The sequence below is a fragment of the Triplophysa rosa genome, linkage group LG2, assembly GCF_024868665.1.
Source record: "Triplophysa rosa linkage group LG2, Trosa_1v2, whole genome shotgun sequence".
In the NCBI taxonomy this organism is placed as follows: Eukaryota; Metazoa; Chordata; class Actinopteri; order Cypriniformes; family Nemacheilidae; genus Triplophysa; species Triplophysa rosa.
This window is the reverse complement of record NC_079891.1, coordinates 29,064,180-29,090,606: the sequence shown is the minus strand read 5'-3', so window position 1 is coordinate 29,090,606 and position 26,427 is coordinate 29,064,180. Positions and strand designations below refer to the sequence as shown.

The 26,427-nt window shown below is 39.0% G+C and overlaps 1 protein-coding gene across 3 annotated transcripts in view; it reads left to right on the top strand.

The window, feature by feature from the left end:
- The window catches only part of ssh1a (slingshot protein phosphatase 1a), a 38,217-nt gene extending 12,924 nt beyond the window's left edge, over positions 1-25,293 (top strand). Inside the window, exons 1-14 of one of the 3 annotated variants that reach the window (XM_057350975.1) lie at positions 1,510-2,371; positions 6,324-6,424; positions 12,622-12,686; positions 13,175-13,296; positions 14,475-14,543; positions 14,781-14,846; positions 16,061-16,255; positions 16,550-16,643; positions 16,719-16,847; positions 17,165-17,211; positions 17,759-17,905; positions 18,070-18,270; positions 19,569-20,217; positions 20,570-25,293. In XM_057350975.1, coding sequence (XP_057206958.1) covers positions 2,274-2,371; positions 6,324-6,424; positions 12,622-12,686; positions 13,175-13,296; positions 14,475-14,543; positions 14,781-14,846; positions 16,061-16,255; positions 16,550-16,643; positions 16,719-16,847; positions 17,165-17,211; positions 17,759-17,905; positions 18,070-18,270; positions 19,569-20,217; positions 20,570-21,631 — 3,045 coding nt within the window. In that variant the 5' untranslated portion in view covers positions 1,510-2,273 and the 3' untranslated portion in view covers positions 21,632-25,293. Of the gene's footprint in view, positions 1-1,509; positions 2,372-6,323; positions 6,425-12,621; positions 12,687-13,174; positions 13,297-14,474; positions 14,544-14,780; positions 14,847-16,060; positions 16,256-16,281; positions 16,467-16,549; positions 16,644-16,718; positions 16,848-17,164; positions 17,212-17,758; positions 17,906-18,069; positions 18,271-19,568; positions 20,218-20,569 lie in introns of those variants that run through there. The other 2 variants (XM_057350966.1, XM_057350984.1) reach the window with 2 other exon arrangements.
- The last annotated feature ends 1,134 nt before the right edge of the window (positions 25,294-26,427 follow it).

The following is a 26,427-nucleotide window of genomic DNA, read 5'->3' as shown; positions in this document are numbered from 1 at the left end:
TCAGTCCTTATTAACTAATTTATTAGACCACCACACAGATGCCCTAAACTGACAGTATTGGTGATTACCAAAATCATTTTTTATTATTTCTGTAATGGTTAATCCTTCAGTATGTGTAAGCTCTCTAGGCACACCAGTATTTCTAATGCTAAAATGTAATTATTGTTGTTATCAGTGAATTTTTTAATTTACTGTTTTACAAGGCAAAAAATAGTAAAGCATTTTATTATTTTTATTCAGATTTCCAATTACAGTTATTTATTTCCAATTACAGATTTCCAATTGCAGTTATTTACTTGAGGATAGTTCACTCAAAAAGGAAAATTCTGTCACCATTTACTCACCATCATGTCATTTCAAATCTGTATGACTCTGTTTTCAGCAAAACACAGAAGATATTTTGAAGAATGATGGTAACCGAACAACGGTAATACCCATTGACTTGCATTGGTTTGTGTCCATACAATAGAAGTGAATGGGTACTGCCATTGTTCAGTTACCAACATTCTTCAAAATATCTTCTTTTGTGTTCTGTGGAAGAAAGTCAGTCATACAGGTTTGAAATGACAAGAGGGTGAGTAAATGATGACAGAATTTTAGGTGAACCATCACTTTAATAGAAAAGTTTTAATGGTTGAATGTTATGCTTGATTTTATTTCTAACTTTTGTAAGAAGTTGAATATGCGGCCCTTAATTTGGGTATAAAAATGTGGGAATAAAAACACAATTTAGTTGAAAATGATAATACATTTTTACAAGTTTTTTTATGACAGGTGATCTAATAAATTTCTTAAGCACTGTATTATACATGTACAGTATATGTTTTTTTCTTTATCAGCAAACATTTCAGCTTTTTAGATGTCCTGGAATGCCTTGCCTACTAGATTTCTATTGCAAGACCATCTGCACTTATTTTTGTAACTAAGGGATTTTGTGAAAATCAACAGTGTGCCACAGATGCAATCAATACAGCTGAACTTGTATCGAACCCAGAACATTCATTTGAAATATGTAAACCTATCAGCATTTTGTTTATTTGCTTACGGATGAACAAACCACTGAGGCGACTCATGAATATAGACAATCCAAAAGAGTAAAAATTTCAAAAACCCTTCAGTCAGTCTCCTTCATTTGGCCTTGTTGGTTATTTTAGACTTCCCTCTTCATTTCCCTTTATCTTCATACTTCCTTCCTTCTTGAATATCTCTGTAGATTTCTTCAGGCTATTTCTGTGTCTTGCAGCCTCGGTTTACTCTTTGTTCTGATTTATCAGATAAGAGAAGAAAGAGTCTCTTCTATTAATCTAGTGTGTGTGAGAGAGACATATTACTCTGCTTCTGTTGACAGGCAGATACTCGAGTACAGACGGCTGGCCTGACCAGAAAGACAGTCTGCACTAGCTTTACTGCAGTCTGTTTAGAACACACACACACACCTCGTGTCCTGCCTCACTTCCTAATGAGATTTCGAGGTGTGTGCACCACTTTGTGCTGAAGTAGCAGGTGCCGAGGCGATGCTGTCCATGCTTAGTCCATGTGCGGCTGGCACAGAGGGTTCTGGGATAGAGGATTTTGGGGCGTGGCGTGCATCGAAGAGCCCCCGCTAAGAAGATCAACGTGTTTGTTTTGTTCCAGTTTTTGCTCGTGGCCGGGAGGACATCAAACACGCGTCTTATTGTCATCTTTAGGAACAAGAACAAGCTCCTCTTTTTACTGCCGGGCACACAATCTCCAGTACACAGAGATCCTGTTTTTTGCTTTGTTTTGTACTTTGTTGCCCCCTCAATCCTTCCGCCTCTCTCCATCATCTCTGTCATTTTGCTGGAATAAAGCTTTTTTAGACAGACACCAGGACCTCTGTGGCCTGCTGGGATTTTTGCACTGTCAGAGTTGTTTGGAGTGCTCTTATTTCAGAGGAGAGATAACAAACACACACACACACAGACTCACGTTGTGGCTCAACCATTCCTGTAGAAATGCAAGGAGTAGGGAACAGGTTTTTCTTCCTCTCTATTTACAGACAGAGCACATGAGAGAGAGAGAGAGAGAGAGAGAGAGAGGGAGAGAGAGAGGGAGGGAGTGCATCAGTGCGTGTGGCGATTTAGCCACAGGAAAGCTCAGCAGGAACTTGCTCGCACACTCGAGTTACGGGGGGCAGACACACTCCTTCTCTCCTATGCATGCTGTTTTCTGCCTTTCGTCATTGACTGGAGATCTGACCGTAGCGTGCTGCTGCAGAACCGGCCGAGAGAGAAGCACTGCAGCCGGCAAGCATGCATCTGGTCGTAGACTCCTGTCAGGACGTTGTGCTGAAGATGATGCCGTACTTCGTGGATAATGCGTTTGTCACGCAGAGCCAGATCTACCATATGTGAGTAAATCTGTGAATCAGAATTGGCTAAAATCGAAACGATGCAGATTTATTCTTATTTATTGTGATTCATTGCTATGCATGCGTTTAATTCATTGCGATGCATGGCAGCATCATAGGTAGTACAGAGGACACATCAGCTTAGGCTTTAGGTTATGTTTGACTCTGTTAGAGAAGCTGACTGTATAGTAAAGGGAGTGTTTATGCTGACAATCCAACTATATTTTGTCATCTTTGGTATGAAAATAACCCATTTCATATGAGTTGTTCCAAGGTGGCTTTAAAAGTACGAGATTCAACAATAATTTACCCCTGCCAATACAGTTTTAAGATAGTTTTAATTACACACTTATGATTGTGTGTAAATAAAATGTTGAATGTACTGTAAATGGAATGTAAAATGCAAATACAATTTTCAACATTCTTCACAATTTTTAAGTCACTTATCAAATTTGTTACATTATTGGTTAGATAATTAGATTTCCTTGTTTCGGGAAGCACACAAAATTCTCCTTTGAATATTCTTGTCATGTTGGGATAACATGAATTTTGCACAATCTTTTGGAATCTGTGCTAGCTGAAATGCATTCTTTAAAGCAAAAAAGATTTAACAGTTACTAAGAAATTCTGAAATGTATGTACAGTTTTTCAGGTATCTTTTGTTTTGCTGATAAAATAAATGTCAACTTGCTAAGCCCACTGTGTATTTAGATTTGCTTGTTCTTTACGGTGTTCACAATCTATAGATTTACTTTGACCCATCAAATGTTTTGTCTCTGCATTCAGACAACTTTTTTTGTTCTTATATAATAGAGATTGTCTGCATTACCTGAGAGGTAGTGGTGATGTTTGCATATCTGAAAGAATGGCATGTGGGGAACCCAGGGCAAATACAAATCATATTGGAGTCACAGGCTGTCTGTGTTATGTAAGAGTAGATGTGCCACTTTTTTCTACAGTGTACAGATGGTCATTTCCCAAATATTGTTTGAGACTGAGTCTGTTCAAATGAATCGTGATTAATTAATAGAGAGTCATATGTGAAGTGCGGTTAGATCTGGCTGTGTATTAAACACAACAGTGTGTGGATAGGTAATCACAGAGTTGTACAGTATGTGTGGAGAGCAAAAAATACATAAATGCATTACAATAAATAGGAACAAATAAATGGGACAATTGCAATTAAAAGTTTGGCCTACATTTCCATAAGGTTACATGAGATACATATTTTTTCATACTTGAAGTAAAATATGTTTATCTTATCGGCCTTGGATTTATATTTGTCGTAAGCGTATATTACCTTTTCTGAGGAATATGTTGGTTTTTCTTATCGAATTTGTTCAAAATTAAGTATGTTAGTAACTTTTAGAAGAGTATTCACAGAGGAAAGTGTGTGTTACAGTACCTGTTCAATTTGTCAATGCATAAAAGTTTAACAGTGATAAAGTGGCCAATGACACCAAATATGCCCTAAAAATGTTTCTGTGATATTCACCTGGCAAAACATTTTGCCATTGTGTCGCAGTTTTGATTTCAGATGTTCCACTGAAGGGCCGATGACACTTTCACTTGAGGGCCAAGTTTAAAACGCACGCGTGAAACGTGGACAAAGATGTTTTATCTCCTCACAATTCTTACCCACATCATAATTACACCCTTTGTGATGAGCATGAGCATGTTCTGTGCATCGTCATCTCCAACTGTCTGTTTCACTTTTGTGACTCAATCCATCAAGCCAACAGTGCCGAGCTGCCTTCAGCCATCACATAAATCGCTCAGAGGGGCGGACAGAGTGAGAAAACAGCAGGGAGAGGAGAAACAAAAGAGAAGAGGATGGAAACAAAAGACTCTGTGATTCGCTGACACCCTCGAGGACTTTGGAGGGAGGGTGAGAAAGTGGAAGAGGGGAATGAGAGAAAGGAAGGTGAAGGAAGTAGGAGAGAAAGAAATTGGGGGGTGGGGACTTGGGCACAAAGCGAGTTTTGTTGTTGGTTGCTTGTCATGTGATGGTAGAGGGTTGCGTCGCTCCTCCGAATGCTGAGACACTGTAAGTCCAGTCGGGAAAATGAGGTGATGAGTCGGCACAGTGTCACGGCCACAGCAGGGCGAGAAATAAATGCAACCCTGAAATGTTTGGGCTGCCTAACCCCCAAAGCAATTCTTGGTTTATAGGTGGGATAACATTCTGACTTCTTTGCTTAACATGGTCAACTTGTTTAAAAACGAGTTTGACGTAGTATTTCTGTGCTTGATACACTTCCCCAGCACTCCAACTTGTTTCGGAAAGTTATTCCTTTTATTGGGCAATTCTCCCGGAAAAGCCCCGCTTACCATCTAGATTGTCTACGCTGTGGGCCTGCAGCTGCAGCTCGTTACTGTTGAGATAGGGAAGTTTAGGTGTGTCTGTTTGTTCACGGCATTTCAGTGATGGATGTTATATAAACGGTAGATATAACGCTGGATTTGGAGATCGTTTGAAACTGATAGATGGCGAGGTCCCAGTGCTAAAAGACGCCGGACATGAACTGGACGCGGTAATTCAAACTAAGTCACATGTCTGTGTTTTGTTGGCAATCGGCGTGTACGTGCATAATGTAAAAAGCACGAAGGAATTAATGCAATGATGTGTTGTGTGCTCGTGCTGTAGTTCCGTCCCACTGCCTGCCTCCAGCAGCTCGTGTTTTTCCAGAAATAATCGTACAGCTGTATCTCTCTTTTATAAATGTGATCAAACTAAATACTCTTCGAAGATACGACGTATGCAATACTACTGTATAGGTACCTAAGATTAATATGAGATTGGCAGAAACTGAGTGTGTTACCCGATCTTTAAAGAAATAGCTCACTTAAAAATAAAATCCTGTCATCTGTTAGTAAATATGGTCAGTACCAAACATGGACTGTGTGAACGTGACTAGTAGGTGACTTGTTTGCATCAATAATCTTTTTTTATTGAGCCTTAAAGAGATCTTTTTTTTTAGTAAACTATTTATTCACCCTCATGTCATTCAAAACCTGTATAGGACTCTTTCATCTGTGGAATCCTAAAGAAGATGTCTCAAGTGGTTTTGTGTCCAACACAATGGAAGTCAATGGGATCCAGTGTTGTTTGGTTACCAGCTCCATTTATCCAAAGTGACTACAGTACAGTATATATGTTTGATTTATATTTTCTGGGACTCAAACCCATGACTTTGGCGTTGCTCTCTTTCACTTTCTTTCTGTTTTATCAGTGTTTTGAGTATACCACCCACACAAATCCAAGGGCACTTGGAAGTCATGTATGCATACACACATGCACCCAAGATTCATTCAGCTGTCAACATCAGACATAATCACTTGTATCAGAATGATAATAGTCGAGAGTGTTTTCATGACAGCTCAATGTGCAGAGCGCAAAGGCTTCTGTTTTGTATGTGCTGTCTTTTCCAGCACCAAGCTTCAGTGAAGACTTACTTGTGCCTTAGTGCATCAGAATAATAGTGAGCCTCAGGCGCTTCACTAATCTATAGTGTGTTTAATACCATGTCAGGGTAATTGGTACCACACCTGAGATCTCATACGTACTGCACCTGTCGTGAGCATATGGGTCAGTGTTGGTGATGTGGGTTGTGCAACATGGAAATTACAAACCCAGAGGATTAAAGATGTCTGCTGTCATAACCATTCAAATGCAGGGCTGAAAGTCAGCAGCGATGTTAAATCCAAGAGGTCAGTCTCTTTTTGTAGTGTAATGTATTTACACTCCATGTTTAATTTCCTTCCATAAGGCTTTGACTGGTTGAATGCCTAGACAAGGGTTGAGAAAACAGGCGTGAGTCTTTGTGGAAGAACACCCCATGCATTAATTGCTAAGAGCCAAATCCACCACCCAAGTGATGTTTTTTCTTTTGAATAGTTTGATTTGTTTCTATTATTTCTCACATTTCTACGACCTTTCTGTCTTTTGCAGTCTAAGCGAGAGTTTCTTCATGGTGAAGGGGGCTGCTCTGTTTCTTCAGCAGGGAAGTTGTCCACAGGGTCAGAGAGGTCACCCGCATCACAAACATGCAGGTGAGTCCAATAAAGAGATTTAGGGGTTTCTACAAAATGCATCTCAATATATCCCACATAGGGGTCTTTTAGGGCCCTGTTTGGCATGAAAGAAATGGCTTCAGACAAAATGAAAATGTCAATGATACACTTAACCTAAAAATTGCAGTCTGATGGCATACTGTAGATGAACCATTTTTGGTTGAATGGTTTCATCCTTTAACATCTAAAAAAACTTTCTGTTTCACAAAAGACCCTATGTAGTGGAGAGGTTCTTTAGACCATAAAAGCACGAAAAGAAATGTTTTTTTGGTGGAACCAAATATGATTCTTCTGTAGCATCATTGTACGGAACCTTTTGTAGCACCTTTTGTAAGATTGTACAAAAAAGACTGAACATGTTAAGTAAATATTAAAGGTACAGTAACACTGTGTCTACACCGGACGCGACATGACGCAAGGAGCATTTTTATAAATTTAAAATTATAGTGGGTTCTAATGCGTCCTATTGTCTTTTGTCGAGTCGCATTGCGCCGCGTCCGGTGTAGAGACGGTGTAAGTGATTTCTAAAAAATGCTGTTGAAAATTTAAATCAACACCTAAACAAACAATTTTGTGATTATTTGCTGTGTCTGTTGTGTGTGTTGAAAAAAAATGTGTGCATGCACATAGTCCATAGTCACAGGGAGAAAGATGGCGATAAGATCAAAATTTGAGTCTGCCAGTTTCTGTATAGACATATACCTTCCACATACCTTAGTCTTGGCTTTAACTGTTCAGTTGAACTCTATTCTCATTGACTCTTGCCTTAAAGTGATAGTTCACCCAAAATTAACAATTCTGTTATCATATACTCACCCTCATGTCGTTTCAAACCTGTATGACTTTCTTTCTTCCGCCTGGCGTCCATTCACTTGCATTGGTTTTGTGTTCTTACAATAGAAGTTAACGGGTGCCAGCGCTGTTCGGTTACCAACATTCTTCAAAATATCTTAATATAACAACCCAGCTTGCACATGTGACAGCTAGCCCCAGTGTCCATGTGCCATGTTTTTCAACGAACAAACAAAATATTTGAAAGAGCATATTTGATTTTCCGCTTATGTATTTAAACAATCTGTTAATGTCCCTCAAAAGCATTGACACAAACAACCTGTCCGCCAATCGTCCAGCACCTTATTACACGTGTGACACGCTGACTTGATTAAACATGCACATTTTAACAGACATGTTTACTGCTAAACAGAAGGGTGTGTATTGCTATGGGCATTCGTGTGACGAAAAACTTCACACAGACACAACAAGCCCTCTGGGTGTATGGAGTCATGGTCTCTCAGCACGCCTTCAGACAGGTTGTCGTGTGATGGCAGGTTTAGACAGATTGTTCTGCTGTTTTTGTTATGAACGGTTCCTCATATCATCTGATGTTATCAAGCATCTGTTTTGTTTAGTCGGTTAATATTATGCTGTCATCCAACTTATTGTTGGGTTTCGTTTTTTACATGCTGGGTTTGAATGCATCACAAGCGAGTTAGCAGGTTTGACTGCTAGTGTATAGAGTTTAAAACGTCATCGGATTCTTGTACAGTAAGTAATATGTTGGTATAAGAACTAGGGATGCACCCGATACAAAGCTCATGTACTCGTACTCGTAATGACACACCGATACCAAAGACCGATACCTCACGTGACATACATAGAGCCCTATGATTTCCGCTATGCGGAAAACGCGGACGGAATCGAGGAATCCAGGCATTTCCTAACAAGAAATTAGCGCTGAACAGCTAACGTAACAGTTAACGAAATATTCAGATACTGTTTAAATATGTATTCTGCTTGTTTTGCGTTACCGTGTGTGAAAGAGTGGTGCGGTTGCGTGTACTGAACGCATTGTGCATGTGGAGCTTTCAGCGCCAGCGTTTCAGCGCACGAGGACACGAACACATAAACAAACGCTCTTTGCGGCGATCCGTCAAAATAAAAGTCTGGTTGACTTAAACAAGTTATAATACACTCACATTTTACCACACCACCCCCCTTAATTTTTTTATACTTTGACCACAGAGTATATTGTTTACTTTAGTAAATGTGCTAGTAAAATTGTGCTACTTATCATAAAAAATAGAACTTGATTAAAAAATAGTACTTAAATTTAAGTAGACCTAAAAACAAAAGAAAAAAAGAAAATGTACCAGTAAGATACTGGTTTATTAACATTATTGTACATTATACAGGCATCGGTTATAGGCATCGGTATCAGCGAGTACCAGAAAAAAACATCGGTACCCGTACTCGGTCTTTAAAATTAGATTAGAAGAATTAGATCATTTAAAAGAAGCACAATTGCATCATAGTGATAAAAAGAGAAGTCAGCTGTAGGGTTGGGAATCGTTTCAATTTTATCGATTCCAATTCCGATTCTGCTTATCGATTTCAATTCTTATCGATTCCCAGTTTCGATTCCACAGTTGAAGTAAAACATTTACAGTAGATATCAACCTGTATGGTCATTTAGCCTGCTTATTGACTTGTTTGCTAAATATATTTATATATTTATGAGCAGCGTTTTGTGTATATTTACACATAGAAACACACCTTTTCTGATTTACTACAATTTGTATTATCATAGTTGAACTACATCATGGTTAAACTGCAGTTACTATAATGCAACTATGGTTAATTTGTGATTCCTGTGCTTTAATGCAAATTCTATAGCTAAACTGTGCTTACTATAGTAAAAAAATATTGATAATTTTCGTAAGGGCTTTTATTGAGATATCAGCAGATCATGCAACGCATGTACTTTTCTGAAAATATGCACACAGGAATTGATAAGAGGAATTCAAGTTTTCAATTTCAAGAATTCAATTTTAATCTCAAGTATCCGATTCCTATTCCTTTCGATTCCGATCCGATTCCTAGCCTTTCGATTCCGATTCCAAATTGGAATTGATTTTCGATTCCCAACCCTAGTCAGCTGAGACACTGTGGTTGACTATCTCAGATGTTATCTTCATTACTGTAACAGTCTAGGAACAAAATGTTCTCAAAATGTCTTTTTTATGTCATTAAACATTTCTCACAATGTGATGTCAATTCGTGAAGCAAATGTTCATTCTGAATATAAATCAACCTCTAAAATATATTATCTCCGTGCTGACATGGTTTTTAGTGACATAGATGTTATTTCGGTTCTTTTTTATGATTCTGACGTCATCAGTCACCTCTATTTGCATCCTCATGCTGCCAGGAGCCAGAAAGTCTAAAATAGTATCAGTGGTGATATATTACACACCATCCAACCTTCTAAAGCCAGTTACACAATAAATGTTTATGGACAGTCATGTCGCGTCATTAAATAAAATCATTTACATGCAAAAGGGTACTTTGTTTGTTTGTAAGACTGGATACAATTCTGAAGATTTGTGCATTTCTCTATTTAAATACTCAAGGTCATGTCATACACATTTTCTCTATATGTAACACATACAAAGTCTAAGCTATTTTGTGTTATAATGATTTTCATGACTATTTGCCTTTTTTGCTGTGCTTTTAAAACTTCCATGAAACTAAAGCACATTTATCATATGAGGGTTTGGCCTGTGGTTTGCTGTCATGTAATTTGTAAATTTCCCCATCTTTCCATAACAGGAATATTGTATTGTATACATATCACAAAACATCAGCACAGAAATGTGCAATACAAACTGTTAAAGTCAGAAATAGTTTGAGATCTTGTTAAAACTATAAAGCCTGATTCGCGTAATTCGCATCGCACACTTCTTTTCATTGACTTTGTATGTAATTTACTCACGCAAATCGCTTAATTCGTGTTTGGTGTGAACCCAGCATAACAGCGCGGCAAGGCGATGAGGACCGCAAGCGCTGTGATTGGTCTACTTGAACCACCTCCCTTCGGGTTTACTCATACGTATTTCTGGATGAATTATCTAGATAAGTTACGTGTTTTTCTGTATTTAGAAACTCAAGGTGCAAAAGTGACTGTTTACTTGCTGCTTCCACTGCTAAATGCTTCTCAAACAGCGTACACAAGGAACTGCTTCTTCTTCGGCTCTTGTCTTGGTTACACAAGCAACACGCCTGTGGACACCTAGTGGCCATTGCCTGTCGACCGGCGCGTTATCTACAGCGTAGACGCTACGCCGTAGGTCTGACGCAGAAGTAAAAAAGGGATACTTCACCCAAAAATGAAACTTCGGTCATCATTTACTCGCCTTCGAGTTGTTCCAAATCTGTATACTTTTCTTTGTTCTGATGAACACATAGAAAGATATTTGGAAGAATGTTTATAACCAAACAGATCTCAACACCCATTGACTACCATAGTAGGAAATAAACAATGGTAGTCAAAAGTGCCCCAGAACGGTTTGCTGTCCTACATTCTTCAAAATGTCTTCTTTTGTGTTCAACAGAACAAAAAAAATGATAAAGTACTTTTTCCTACTATGGGAGTCATTGGCTGTTGAGATCTGTTTGGTTATAAGCATTTTTAAAACATCTTTCTTTGGGTTAATCAGAACAAAGAAATTCATACACATTTGAAACAACTCGAAGGTGAGTAAACGATGACAGAATTTTCATGAAAATTATGAGACAACCCGCGCATCACTAGTGTGGTTCCACGAGGCGTTTCAGGCAGGTCTGGGAGAGCATTCCCTTTTAGATAGAATGCATCTTTTGTTTCCGACACTTTAATTTGTGCAGTTTTACGTGTCTAATACATGCATGGGCAACTTATAACACACCAAAGACACAGAAAAACACGTATTCGCGCCATATGACCCCTTTAAAGGGACAGTTCAGCCCCCCCAAAAATCTGTTATTATTCCCTCACCCTCAAGTTGTTCTAAATGCGTGTTAAGTTTGTTATTCTGCTGAACACAAAGAAGGATATTTGTAAGAATGCTTGTAACCAAACAGTTCTGTCATTTTCATAGTACAGTGAATTTTTAATTTTGTAAGAGAAAATTAATTTCTCGTGACAAGACTTTGAATTACTGTTTCAGGGAGTGACTCACAATGACGAAACCCCTGACAATAAATTAAAGTAGTCAAAATAACATTTTGGAATAACAGCCAAATGATGTAACTAATAGGGAAATCTGTCATACTGCGTTAAATCAGTGTTTATCGATGAGTAATTGTTACTCTCTTCTCGCTGTTTTCTTCCTCACAAACGGATACTGTTGTTTTTTTTCATCAAAGCGCTCAGTTGTCTGTGTTGTCATAGCTAATCTTTTACATATCAGCTTTTATCAGATAAGCATGTAAACGTATGTAAATGTGTCTCATTGAGAACCATCAGAAGACCACAGGGCATGTTTTGGTGTACGTCAGAAACTTAGCCTTGTTTTCATATTACAGTCAATAAACTGTACATCATCTGTTTTGATCATTGTATACGACATGCTTGGGAACTTATGCTTTATTTGGCTTTCATATGTTGGCTTTTGTTTATGTATTTCGTATACTTGGCTCTGCACATGAGTTACATTAGACCTTCATGGATTGTGCCAAAAAGTACAAGAACTGGAGGAGGTTTGTTTGTGTAGGTAAGCAAAGTAGTCAAAGATCAAGGAGGTTAGTTTGTGTAAAGGAAAATGAAATGAAGACGGATCAATGAGTATCTCTTATTGATTCACAGCGGAGGAGGAGGGGCTGGGTTGATGCAACAAGATGATTGACATGTTGTCAGATTATAATTATTGATCTTTTTGACACAAAAATTAAAACATACTTGTACATACCTGAACATACACAAGCCAAAAGTACAAATGCATTTGCTTGCTGGATTTCCCCGGTATGATACAACTGCCTTATAGGAATGTCTTAGACTTGTATTTACACACAGGCTCCTTTTGATATCACCACATTCCCTTCGCATTACATATGTGTGTATTTGGATACTTTGTACTCTGTAAGCTTGTAAAATCAACAGTGCTATAAGAACATTAATCGAATCCACATTGCTTTCTTCACACCCAACACTTAAAGACAGATTCGTATCATTCACACTTTTGGACCGCTTGCTTTCGATTAACCCAGGATCCCTCCTCACGCTCATACACGGCAGGTGTGATTCATTCATTCCTGAATGTGGATGTTACGTCGTCTTGGGTGTTGTTGTTTACTTATTTACTTATGGTTGTGTTTTTATTCAACAGTTTTAAAATTGTATTTTGTTGGATGTTTTACAGGTGACTTACCTCAGCATTTGCAGGTGATGATCAACATTCTTCGCTCTGAGGATCGGATCAAACTGGTGAGAACACGCACGCACGCAACACACATACACACACTAACTGTGTTGTTTTCTTAACAGGCTAATCATACTTTTAACCACACAAACCTGTGGACATCTTAGATTTACAGCAAATCATGTTTTGGATTGATTTATGTACATTTTTATTGGTGTGCACCGCCATGACATGTTATTATATTTATGAAAGCATTTTAGCCAAACAGAATTGTAGTATACATGTAGAAGTATAGCCAAACTTGTGTGTACATATACACAAACGGTCAGTGACTTAACTCTTGGCAGTGAGGCAGCCTGAATGGATTTTTATAGAAGACTGTTTTCTTTTACAGTGTTTATTAAACCCTGAAACTTATTTGAATGTGTTACTAGCTGTTTCTCAGGGTTTCCATGGTGAAACAAACTGATACCGGTGTCATTTACGTGTGACGTTTACATTTTTCATGTTCAATATATTGTGATTTTTGTTTGTGGTCTCCTACAATTTCTAGGCGGTGCGTTTGGAGAGCGCGTGGTCGGATCGTGTGCGATATATGGTGGTGGTCTACACCAGCGGTCGACAGGACACAGAAGAACACATACTGCTGGGCATGGACTTCAGCAACAAAGACAGGTGACATGAGCGAAAATGCCTTTAGTATGATAAAACGAAAGGTAATTCACAGAAAAATAAATTCTGTCATTTTCTCACCTTCATGTTTTTCCAATCTAGTCTCATAAATCCTTCGGATGAGAAGTTAAACCGAGGTCCTGACTCTCTGGAGTCATTAAAAATCCCTTCGAATAAGAGTAGGGATGTAACCCCGGCATCCTGGCCAAATTCGCCCACTCTATACATCATGGCCTCCTATTCATCCCCATATGTACTAATTGGCTTCGTAACTCTGTCTCCTCTCCACCAATAAGCTGGTGTGTGGTGGGCGTTCTGGCGCAACATGGCTGCCATCGCATCATCCAGGTGGATGCTGCACATTGGTGGGGGTTGAGGAGTTTCCCCCCTTTGATGTAAAGCACTTTGAGTACCCAGAAAAGCGCTATATAAATGTAATTCATTATTATTCATTATTATTATAAAGGAAAGGTTTTAAAGAATTCCAGTAAATTGGGGACAGGGGCGTTTTAACATTAATATTTAAAGTCCCTGAGATCTGGAAGTTGCGATCGTTTTTACTTCCGTATTCTGACACACTTTCAAGTGAAAAAGAGAAAATTAGTGGGTGTGGCTTGCGTTTTTCACTGCGAATTGGTTGGATGTGTAAAAACAGCTGTTGCATTGATTTTGAAAGGAAACTGGCAGCAGAGCAGACTGACAGTTGAAGGGGAGGAGTTAACGGATGCTCCGGCCAAGGCGTCTAATTTACATCATTTCAGATGGATAGTCATTTCAGGGTGGAAGTGCATTTTCAGATTTTAACTGAAGATTATGAGGGTACATGAATTTTAAAAAGTAAATGACCCACATTGATAAGCTATTTACTATAAACGCTGCAATATTTCATGAAAAAATAAGAATTGTCATTTGTAATTTCACTGACTTTCACTGACTTTAAAAGAACCATTACATTTTTTTGGAAAGTGGTCAATGGAAGAAAGAAGAAAGTCCTACAGGTTTGTAAAAACATGAGGGTGAGTAAATGATGACAGAATGATCATTTTTGGTGCACTATTATATTTGATGCAGCTACTGATCTGTGCTGTTTCATCGAGGCGGGTGTGACAATTGTGAAAAAACCTGCTTCTGTCATATTCTTGTGTAATAGCGTATTGTCTTGTTTTTTCTGTCATTCACAGTAAGAACTGTTCCATTGGGATGGTGCTGCCCCTGTGGAGTGATACCAAGATTCATTTAGATGGAGATGGGTGAGTGCTGCCCCCTCTGGACACGGAGAGAAATGCAGGCTGTTGGACCCTTAGAGACATTTGGTGCACAGATCTAAACTATGTTTATGAACCACATTTTTGTATTATAAACAAAACCTGAAACACAGGCAAGGACAAAAATAAGAAGTATCCCCTACTAATTGTTATTTACAGAGGCTGTAGTTCTTTAGTGATGACGTATGATGTCTTAGTTAACCTCTCGTCTCATGTCTCCAGCGGCTTCAGTGTGACTACGGCGGGGCGCACGCACATCTTCAAGCCCGTGTCAGTCCAGGCCATGTGGTGAGTTCATTATTTTAATAGCTAATGTGCTAGTATCCGTTTAAATTTAGTTATTGGACTTTGTGGTTTCGTCTTGGACTTCTTTCGATTCTGTTTTGTTAGCATTTGATTAAAATAAAAAGCTCTCAAGCAACATTTCACACAATGACTTTTTGATTGATTTTAAATCAACTATAGGTAAAAAGCGAAATCATTGTTTTTTACCCCCAAAAAAGCTGCTTTATGATTGGCTGGATGAATTTGTACACTTTGTGAGGTAGAAATCAAAAGCTCCTCGGGGGTTTGGAGAAGATTTGAGAGAACCTTTTTTGTACATGTTCACAGATGTTTTGGTAGTTTAATGTCTATAAAAAAATAGAGCTCCACAATGCCATCTGGTGACTGTTAGAAAAGCACTCCAGCAGTTTTAAAATTGATATACAGTCAAAGAAAAAAATAGGAGACCATTTCAAATACCATATTCAATTTTTCTGAGTATACTATTTATTGTGTTTAGGTAAAATGATTGTTTTTGTTTCATTCTGTGAACTACTAACAATATTTCTCCAAAATCCCCAATAAAAATATAGTTTCTATTTGCATTTATTTGCAGAAAATGAAAACTGAAGGAACAGGTCCAAAAAACAGAAAATATGCTCTGTATTTTTTCAGACCTCAGAACTGCAAAGAAAACAAGTTCATATTCACTTTTAAGCAATACAACAGTAATATTTGTATTTATATGCATTTAGGAAAAGTTCAAAATGATAATTTATGTGAGAACCTCGTCTTGTCATGCTGTCAGTCATTCACATTGCTGCTGAATAACTCCTGAGGTTTGATTGTGTTGAAATTTAGACACTGGACTGGAATGGACACAATACATAGAAATGCTGATTAAATGAACATTTGGAATGGTCTCTTAATGATTATTATATTAACGTTCATCTTGAGTTGTATTATTGTATGCCAATATTATACCAACTAAGTAGTGGTGCATGTACAAACAATATTAAATAACCATAGTTTGGTTATTTAGTTACTATAACCATAGTGTCTAGATACACATCGTACCATCTCCAAAAAATATTTTTGATCCTGTTTTTGTTGGTTGAGAGCTAGTTCAATTGACTACTTGAATTTGTTCACAATGTGGCTTACTATTTTTTTCTTAATAGGTTTTACAAGTGATCACTGGTCAACATTAAAGCTCACGTTGAACCCGTTTCTTTCAGGTCGGCACTACAGATCCTACACAAGGCGTGTGAGGTATCACGCAGGTTTAACTACTTTCCCGGTGGCATGACCCTCACGTGGATGGGCTACTATGAGAGCTGTATCGGCTCCGACCAGAGCTGCGTCAACGAGTGGAACGCCATGCAAGACCTGGAAACATTACGACCGGATTCTCCCGCAGTCTTCGTAGACAAGTGAGTGCAAACCAGTAATAAAACGCTCTTGGCAGCGCTCAATGGCGGCAGAAGATTCGAATTAACGTTTGGATTTGTTGTTGAAAATGGCTTATTCTTGCATTCCTCTCTTGCGACTGACCGAGACTACAAGCAACAAGCGGACGTGTTTGTTGAACGTTGTCACGGGTGTAATCTCATTGATGTTTGATCTGCGTGATACACACAGGAAGTGAGGTGGTGCGCAAATAAGACGTTCTTTGATGCTCTTTATTGAACTGCCACAATAGATGGTGTTCACTTTCTGTTCCGCAGGCCGACGGAGAGAGAAAGAACCGAATGCTTAATCAAAACCAAACTCAGGAGCATCATGATGTGCCAGGACCTGGAAAACATCACGTCCAAAGAGGTCAGTGGGAAATACAGTTTGTACATTCTACACAGATGATCAAGTTTTGCTTAGACGATTATGTGTGTTTCTCAGATTCGTAATGAGCTGGAGCAGCTGATGAACCGTAATCTGAAGGAGTATAAAGAGTTCATAGACAACGAGATGCTGCTTATCCTTGGCCAGATGGACAAAGCCACTCTCATCTTTGACCATCTTTATCTGGTTAGTGCTGCATATACTGTATGTGATCCCTTTTTTCCTTTTCAAAAGTTGATCCGTGCCAATCCCACTCGAGAATCGGAGTGTACGTGTCACTTTGGGATTTGGCATAAGGAAGCAATGGAAAAAGAGTTCTGTCATTTGAGGCCAAGAGATATTTATCAATGTTTAATTGGTTTCGTTAAATAAGAATATATTGTGATTAGCAGTAATTAGAAATGGTTACACATGCAAACGTTTTTTTTCTCCCAAATTTCACTTTAGGGGCTTTGTAGTTATAACAACCTTTGTTAAATGTAAAGCATTTGTCCATCTTTCAGGGCTCTGAATGGAATGCTTCCAATCTAGAGGAACTACAGGAAACTGGGTGAGTTTTTTCTTTAAATGACATTCCCTGATTGTTTTTCTTCCCAAGTTTTCTGTAAAAATACCAGTTCTTTAAATGGGTTAACTTTAGATAAAGGTATAGTTTACCCGAAAATAAAAATCGTCCTGTTTAATTTACCCTCATGTCATTGAAAACCTTTGAATTTCTAGTTGAACACCAAAAGAAGTGGTTTTATGTCCATACAATATAAGTCAATAGGGGTCATTGTTGTTCGGTTACCGACGTTCTTCAAAATATATTCTTATCTGCAAAAGAAAAGAAAGTATTCAGGTTTGGATTGACATGAAGATGAATAAATGATGAAAGAATTTTCATTTTTTGGTGAACTGTCCCTTTAAATGTAAAAGTTGAGCTTGTATTATCTCTTAATTTATTCTCGCAAAAGTTCAGAGCAAAGCTGTCTTTTACAGCTTTCCGAGGGTCTTTTCGTAGTCTCTAATGAAGGAAATATAAATAAACTTCCATGCATATGGTTTTCCATTTTTGTGCAAATGTTGTAATTTTGAGATGTTCATGTTTGTTTTAGGGTGGGCTATATCCTAAATGTTACGAGGGAAATAGATAACTTCTTTCCGGGTACATTCTGCTACCATAACGTCCGAGTGTACGACGACGAGGCCACAGATTTGCTGGCACACTGGAATGATACCTACAACTTCATTATCAAAGCAAAGTAAGACGCTGTTTGCACCATACTTTGTTGACATTCTTCTTTAATCAGTTATTGACAACAGTGCTTTTATTTCAATAAAGTACTGTATATTAAGCTAGAATCAAGTGTTTAGGGATCAGTTGTAAAATATTCCACTTAATGCTGTTTTTCTCTGTACTCTTCAGGAAGAATCAGTCCAAATGTTTGGTTCACTGTAAGATGGGTGTAAGCCGCTCGGCCTCCACAGTTATAGCCTATGCTATGAAAGAATACGGCTGGTCTTTGGAGAAGGCTTATAACTTTGTCAAACAGAAGCGCAGTATCACTCGCCCCAACGCCAGCTTCATGAGACAGATGGCGGAGTATGAGGGCATACTGGATGCCAGGTACAGTATGAGATTTTAAAGGGGTCATATGACACGGCTAAAACGAATATTATCGTTTGTTTTAGATGTAATGCAATGTGTATACACGATTTAAGGTTCAAAAACGCTGTATTTTTCACATACCGTGCCTCTCTGAAACGCGCAGATTTTTAACAAATGTCATCGCTCTGAAAAGCGAGGTGTGCTATTATTGGCCAGTTAACCAGTGCGTAGTGATTGGTCGAATACTGCAAGCTTGTGATGGAAATGTAACTTCTCTTACCATATTTGGAACATCAGGTTCCAGAGCAATTGTACTGACAGGTACGCCCACCTCACTTGCGTATACATTTGGGCGGTCTTAGTCAAATCATACCCTGAACTGACGTAGATTCGCCGGGGTGTGGTTCCACGAGGCGTTTCAGGCAGGTCTGGGTGAGCATTCGCTTTTAGATAGAATGCATCTTTTGTTCCGACACTTTAATTTTTGCAATTTTACGTGTCTAATACATGCATGGGCAACTTATAACACACCAAAGACACAGAAAAACACGTATTCGCGGCATATGACCCATTTAATATAGCTCTAGATTCTTTTTTGTATTATTTTGTGGGTGAATTAAGATTTTTTAAGTGATTATAAACACCTGTTGACAGCCATGGCAAAGAGTCATGAAATAAATTTAGTAAAATTTACATATTAGTTTATACACTAAAGATTAGGATCACTCATTCTGTATTTTTTCACATTTTAGAATAATAATAATCCCATCAAACCGTGGAATAAATTTGTAACTGTGGGAATAATGTGACTGAAAGAGTCTAAAATAAATGAAGATGCTAAAATATTATTATATAAATTATTTATTATATAAATAATATTTAGAGAGGTCTCAACCTGTGAAGCTTTTAAAACAGTATTGAAGGAATTTCCATCTATGCCAGACTCTTATGGGCTGCATTTATTCATTAGTTGGTCCAAGAAGTCGGTTTCAAAAATATTTTTTAATTTTCCAATGAAATAAATAATATGTTGGCACAATTACATTTTTTTGTCTACAACAGTAATTTCAAACATTGAAACACACATTCAAGTTATAGATTTTTAAGTTCATGGAAAACATTTTTGTCAAGTGATCCAAAGCTTTTGACCGGCATAGTCATTTTTTATAAACATACTGTATATACAGCCTCGAAAAAATATATATACTGAATACATTTTACAGTTCCTTCAAGCCCATATATATATATATACTGTAAATATGAATATAACCACTGTCTGTTTTGGACCCTATCTTGTTTCTTTGTTTGCACTACAGTAAACAGCGGCATAACCGTCTCTGGCATCCTGATTCAGAATGTGATCACCCCGACTGCCAGCAGGCCACTGCCCCATGCTGTTCAAACGCTGAGGGCATCACCCACAACCCCACAACTCCTGGAATAACAGTTTGCTGTGAGCCCACGGCCCACTCGTCTCCGATTAGCCTGGATCTGGACCCCGCCCACCCACAAAACTTCCACTACTACTTCCGCTGTCTGTCCGACTCCGCCCTCGACAGCGAACCATCAACTCCAATCCATGCACCACCTTTGGTAGATGTGAATCGTGTGTACATCGAGGTTGCAGATGTGGAGAAAGATGCGCTTCTTGATGAAAATCTTCCTTTACCCCACTTTTCCGTTCCTGGGGACGGTACGGCCGCTCAGACGTGTTCCCGAGGGGCGGAGCCTCTGGAGGAACTGCGTTTGCGGTTGGAGTTCAGCACGGTGCAGGAGGAGGATGAGGAGGTAGCTCAGAAGGAGCTAGAGGAGATGGAGTCGTTAGCAGAAGGAGCAAAGAGAGGAGGAGGAAAAGAAAACGAAAAGCCGTCGGATGAAAGAGGGATCGATCTGGCGAGCCTGAACCATATGTGCAATGAGAATTCCAACAACAACAATCACCTCAGAACACAACACAATCTCACTGTGAGTGCACTTGACCACATAAAAAAAAAAATTCTTAAAGGGATAGTTTATCCAAAAAATGGGTCTTAGTTATAATGTATATTAAATGAGCCGTGTCAACATTCTTTAAAATTGATTCTGTTCTGTTTAGTGGAAGATAGAAAGTAAAATGGATTTGAATCAAATGACATAAGATGAATAAATGATGACGGAATTTTTATTTTGGGGCTAACTGTTCCTTTAAATTCTGATGTTTTTGCACAAATCCTCACTCAGTAGATTAGAATCTTTAAAAAATTTGCAAGCCAGTGCCATACATTTTTTGGACCCATTCTATATGCATTAACATGTCATTTTTATTTCTTTTGTTCAGGAAAGTGCCCATCTGAAGCTGAATGCTAAGGCTAGGCCTGGTCCTGGTCCTGGCTCGCCGTTCATTTCCAAGCCCACCCAGAGTGCTCTGTTAGAGGCTAACAGACAAGGCCTTGCCCCTTTACCCCTCCACAGCGTGCCCAGTATCTCCATTCAAACACCACCCTGTGCCAACTCTGTGACAGCCAAGTGTGGCAAGCTTGCCTCTGATGTGTGCCTTGATGCCAATGCAATGCCCTTTGGAAATACTGACAAACCAGAAAGCAAATCCCTTGACCAGGATAATGGGACATCGCTGCTGGAGAACAAGGTGGAAGGAGATGTAATGCAAAGAGAGACTGATGCAAAGGGTTCCGAGAATGAGAGAGATGTCAAAAGTTTGGAGTCTGCCTGCACATCACAACAACAAGAAACTCTGAAGCAGTTGCAAAGGTCCGGACTGGTTCGCCGTCGCACAGAGCGCTTGGAAAAACTCTCCGGGCTTTTCCAGGAGCGTGCACGTGCCAATGAGCAACGAGGTGCTTGTTCTAGCAAATCTGAGGATGCAACCAACAATTCGATTGATACGGACCCATACCAGAGGTGTTTCGGAACACGGACAGATTTCTCTACTGAAGCGGCAGTGCCATTGACGAACGAGACCTTGCTGGCCACTTTAGGTTCGGGCGGACTGACGCCCGTCTCGTCCCCGCACGGTTCCACGCTCACCCGCAGCTCCAGTAGCGACAGCATCCGCAGCGTCCGGGGGAAACCAGGACTCGTGCGTCAACGTGCGCAGGAAATCGAGGCTCGAATGCGTCTAGCGGGACTTACCGTACCGTCACGACTTAAGCGTTCCAACTCTCTCGCCAAACTGGGCAGCCTCACGTTCTCCTCGGAGGACTTATGTTCGGCGTGCTCCTCCGACGCAGGAACGCTACTAATGCTCTCGCTGTCTCCAGAGCCTGAACGCTCAGTCAGCCCAGACTGGGTCAGACCTTGGCCATCTTCCCCTCCCTCGACGTCCACCAATATGGACCTTTTAAACCAAGGAGATGCGGGACCTGGGGAGTCTAGGAGCTGACAACAAAAACGTGAGATTTTAAGTGCGGCGCTACTTTTGGGATAGATGTTAATATACGTTTTGAACATTTCAGGCATTTCAGTCATCCACTGAAGATCTGTAAGTGGGAAAAACAGGTTGTATGAGTTGGGAAATGTGTCTCATGCAAAAGAATAGAATTTCTTTGAATTATGATTAAAAAATTCAATATTTAAGGAATAGCTATCCCACATTTTCAAGACTGGCTTTCGTTGCATGGAATCCAAATGGACGCGTATTGCACATGTTTATGCAGAAGACAACGGTTCAAAAAGGTTGACGAAGGTTTTTATTGCTCTTGCTGTCGCTCATCTCACTGTTCTGGAGACAAAATATATGATCACAATCCCAAATGCTGTTAAAGAAAGAGTCAAAATAGACCATTGTGTAATGTTTCCAGCCCACCCATTCATCGCACTGCAAATCACTTATTTTGCGGCACAAAATGAGTCACAGATTCCTTTGGACATGGTCACAAATGTATAAAGGGGGGTTATAGTTGTACTCCCGCTGAGCTTTCACATCCTGACTATACAGTGAAAGGAAACGCATTCTCTACTTGACTAGAAAAGTTCTTTATGTGCTGATAGACATCATGAATGTGCACGAGAAACCTTGGTTCATCCTCATGTTTCTCTTTTATCATCCGCAGAACACTGACCGTTTAGACACAGGCTTCAAACCAATACCTCATTCTTATACAGTAATGTTTGTAGGGCAGATCAAGGCTTGAAGGGTGTGGGACAGTTTTGGCCCATGCAGAAAACAAAACACGGTGACTGGCAGCACTTCAGTGTTACTCAGTGAGGTCTGAAGGGTCATTAAGACCACCAAGATGAGGGTTATTTTTAGATGATTCATCTTATTCTCAATGAGGGTGGTATGAAAGACAATCATTCAGAAGGGAAGAGAGTCAAGCACCTTGCACACTGAGATAAATTTAGCCGCTATTCACATTTCACTCATAGACGTTGCTGTTCCTCTAAAGAGAGCGATTGACCAGCTAGCTGTAATTTAGACTTGGCAGATTTGAGTTTTTAGGAAAAGCATGGGTTTACTGTTGCAGTTTCTAATAACAGAAAATGTCAGTGAGCTTGTACTCATTTGATGAAAGTTGGACTTTCCTGTTTTTAGTTTCAGTAGCAGAAGAGCAGGTTTATGATTCCAAATGTGATACAAATCAGTTACTTCCACAATTAAAGAGAGACTGTTACGTTTTTTAACCCTTTACGCTTATTCATGCGATGAGAGGCTTGTGAGGTCATTTGAAGGAGTGGCACATTCTTGGAAAGCTGAAAACCAACAGAACATTTTTGATGTTAGTCAGCTTGGTCTGTTCCGAATCTTTGTCATAGCAATACTCTGTGAGTTTTCTATAAGAATGTATTGAAAGGTGAAAAGAGCTTAAAAAGACATTATATTACAACCATAATGCTGAGCTGAGATCAGACAACACGACCAGACTCGCTATAAGTGTGACACTGTTATTCGTTATATTGGGAATTTCTTTAAGGGATAGTTCACCCAAAAATGAAAATTACTCGCCCTCAAGTTGTTCCAAACCTGTATCAATTTCTTTGTTTGGTTGAACACAAAGAAAGATATTTGGAAGAATGTTAGAAACTGACATTTCTGGGGCACCCTTGACTACCATAGTAGAAATAATTATTCTATAATTTCTTTGTTCTGATGAATATTTTGCAGAATTTAAAACAGTTCAGGGGCACCTTTGACGACCATTTTAGTGGAAGCCAATGGTGCCCCAGAAATCTCAGTTGCTAACATTCATTCAAATACATCAACAGAACAAAGGAATGTATACAGATTTGAGTAACTCACAGAATTTTCATTTTTGGGTGAACTATCCCTTTAAATGTGAGCGTTTGCATTTGTGGGTGACAAGTCCATGTCACAATTCACCATAAACTAAAAAGTATTTTGTTTTAAATACCCATTTTTTTATTTGTTATTGTAGTACAGTATATATTATATTACTGTACTAGAATAAAAATACTATTTATATGTGCAATGATTTATTTAACGCTTTCAATGAGAGTTGAGGCGGGCATGTTCTTGTTACAAATAATACCCATATGAATAATTCTAATGGTCCAGGCTTTTTATTTGCTTTATGCAAAATATCATTTTTCTATTTCTTTCTGATTTTGAGGGGAAATACGACCTGTTTACACTGTGTGTGTCTGAAGACACCTGCCATACCAATTGATGTGATCACAAAACACACACCCCTGTTAATACATCAATCCAACTATTCTGGTGTAAAAAATGCATCAGCCAACCCCAACTTGCTCTGGAGTACTTGAGGTTTATTATGCAGTATAGTTTTCCTTTATTTTTTCAAGGTTTTTTTTGTACACTTATCTATGCTATCATGTCGGATTTAAGCAACTGAAATGTGATTTGTGTGAGTGGTGCTTTGCACAGCGGCTGCACCATTACTGTGAACTGTTTATGAACCCTTTCAGAATGTGTGTGTGCGCTTTAAGACATGAGCGGGCTCATAGTACACATGCAGTCTCCACCTTCACACAAACACACTCGGCAATACACTGTATGTAAATACTGTATGTTGGTCATGTAACAGGGTTGCTGGAGTTAATGGTACTTGTATCCGATAGTCAATAGTTAACTTGAAACATTTCCTCATACTGTAGTTGTGCTTGCAAGTTGAATGGATGGTTTTTGATTGAATGAGTATCATTCATCACCATTATTATTTTATTTTATCTACGGGGCTTAAACAGATTAGGACAAAACTACTAAAAATGGTAAAATGTACTTAGCTCTAGGCCAGAAAGCAGTTTTGTGTCATGAACTGCTACTTATATCCTTCTTGGAAGGAAATGCACACAGTGAGAAGTGACAAACTCTTCCCCAAAGATTTTGCATCGGATGCCATATTGAAGTCAAATTTGAGTCGGAGATTAAATGGTGTTGGTTGCCTACATTGTCTTGATTCATCAACATCAAGTGCCTTACCCAGAAGCACTAGAGGCTAAATGATTACAGTTAGTCAAAGAGAGAGATGGTCGGACTATACTGTACATGGGGACATTTTATAGCTGGTGGCATTTTTTGACATGCACTTCTGAATCAGGTTGTATTAGAGAAAATATAGACCATTGATGTTTGGCTGATTTGAAGCAAATGCCAATTTGTGAGGGCTGTTAGAGTTGCCATGTCTGTTGGGATTTTCCTTTCCAAAGGAGTGAGGAAGGATTTTATGTTTAAGTGATGACCAAAGTTGTGTGTTATTGATGGATATTATTACACGCCACATGATGTTTTATTAGGTACAGCCATAGATTCAAGCATTGTCAGCTGACTAAGAGAGATTCTCATGTCACACTGGATGCTTATAAATCATCCATCAATAGACTTCAAAAAGTCTCTTTTTGTGCATAAGCAATGCTGTTCAATTGCAGTGGTCACGAATTAGCAATGCTCTCGCTCTCTCTCTCTCTCCCCCCTCCCTTTTTGTGACTGTTGTAATTGCTTTTAAGTATGCAGTATAATTTTGTCCTTTGTACTGCAGATTTGCTGTAGTTTTAATGCATATTGCACTTTGTACATTTTGTTGAAACGATGTACTGTATGTGTATATTATGGAAATAAACTTTTACATTCAATTTTATTGATGTTTTTATTTGATGTATTGTGTTGAAATCTTTAAATCTAAGTTTTAGGGGTTTTACAGGCACACAATCAAATAAGAATTTGGTCCCTGCAAAGAATCTCCTGTTCCTCTCCTGTGATTGCTTATCTGGATTTTAGCATAGTAGTATGACATCAAAGGTCACCATCTGTGCTCTGTATATTCTGGCTTGTCTGCGGGCAGCTTATGCAACTGGCTACATCTCCATGTGTTCATGACATCAGACTTAACTGCAGGCTTAGAGGCTGTTGGAAAGACCACTTGATAAATGAGCACCAAGGCCAAACAGAAAGTCCGCAGGAGATCAATCATTGCGTTTTTTAGTTTTCTCATTAAGACACGTTTGGGGCAACTGAATGACCAAAAGAGGCTTTTTTATTTTCAATGTTTTGCTTCAGCAAGCACTAGCAATTGAAATTCATGCAATTATCCCTATTTGGATACTGGAACCGCATCTTAAAGGAACAGTTCACCAAAAAATTAAAACTCTGTCTTCATACTCACCCTCGAGTTGTTCCAAATCTTTACATCTTTAAATTTCTTTGCTCTGATGAACACCGAGAAAGATATATGGAAGAATGCTTGTTAACCAGACAGTTTTTGGCCACCACTGACTACCATGGTCTTTGTTCTGTCGAACACAAAAGATATTTTGAGGAATGCAAAGCAAACAGTTCTGGGGCACTTTTGACTATACCATTGTAATTTTTCCTTTCACAGTTCTCACAGTCGATATTTAGTGATCTCATCCAATGGTATTTTATACATCTTGTAAGTGTGGCTTAAGTGCCACTTTTAAGGGTAGCTGTAGTCACACATGAAAACGGATGCCTAACATTTTAAAGTGATCTGTGCCGCAGTGATACGATCTGTAACAATGTCTCCTTCCCTCTTGAGGTGAACAGTGACCTTCAGTTTTCTCCACAGCAAGCATGCATTACTACTTTTGTCTGGCCTGGTTTCTCTCTGTAAACTCGAAACGGTGGCTTTGAACCGTGTGCTGGAGTCATTTGTACTTTATTATTTTTGAGAGAGAATGAGAGCATCCTGTTATGATGGTTGCCATGGGAGCCAGGCACAAAACAGGGGGATTTAAAAAGCT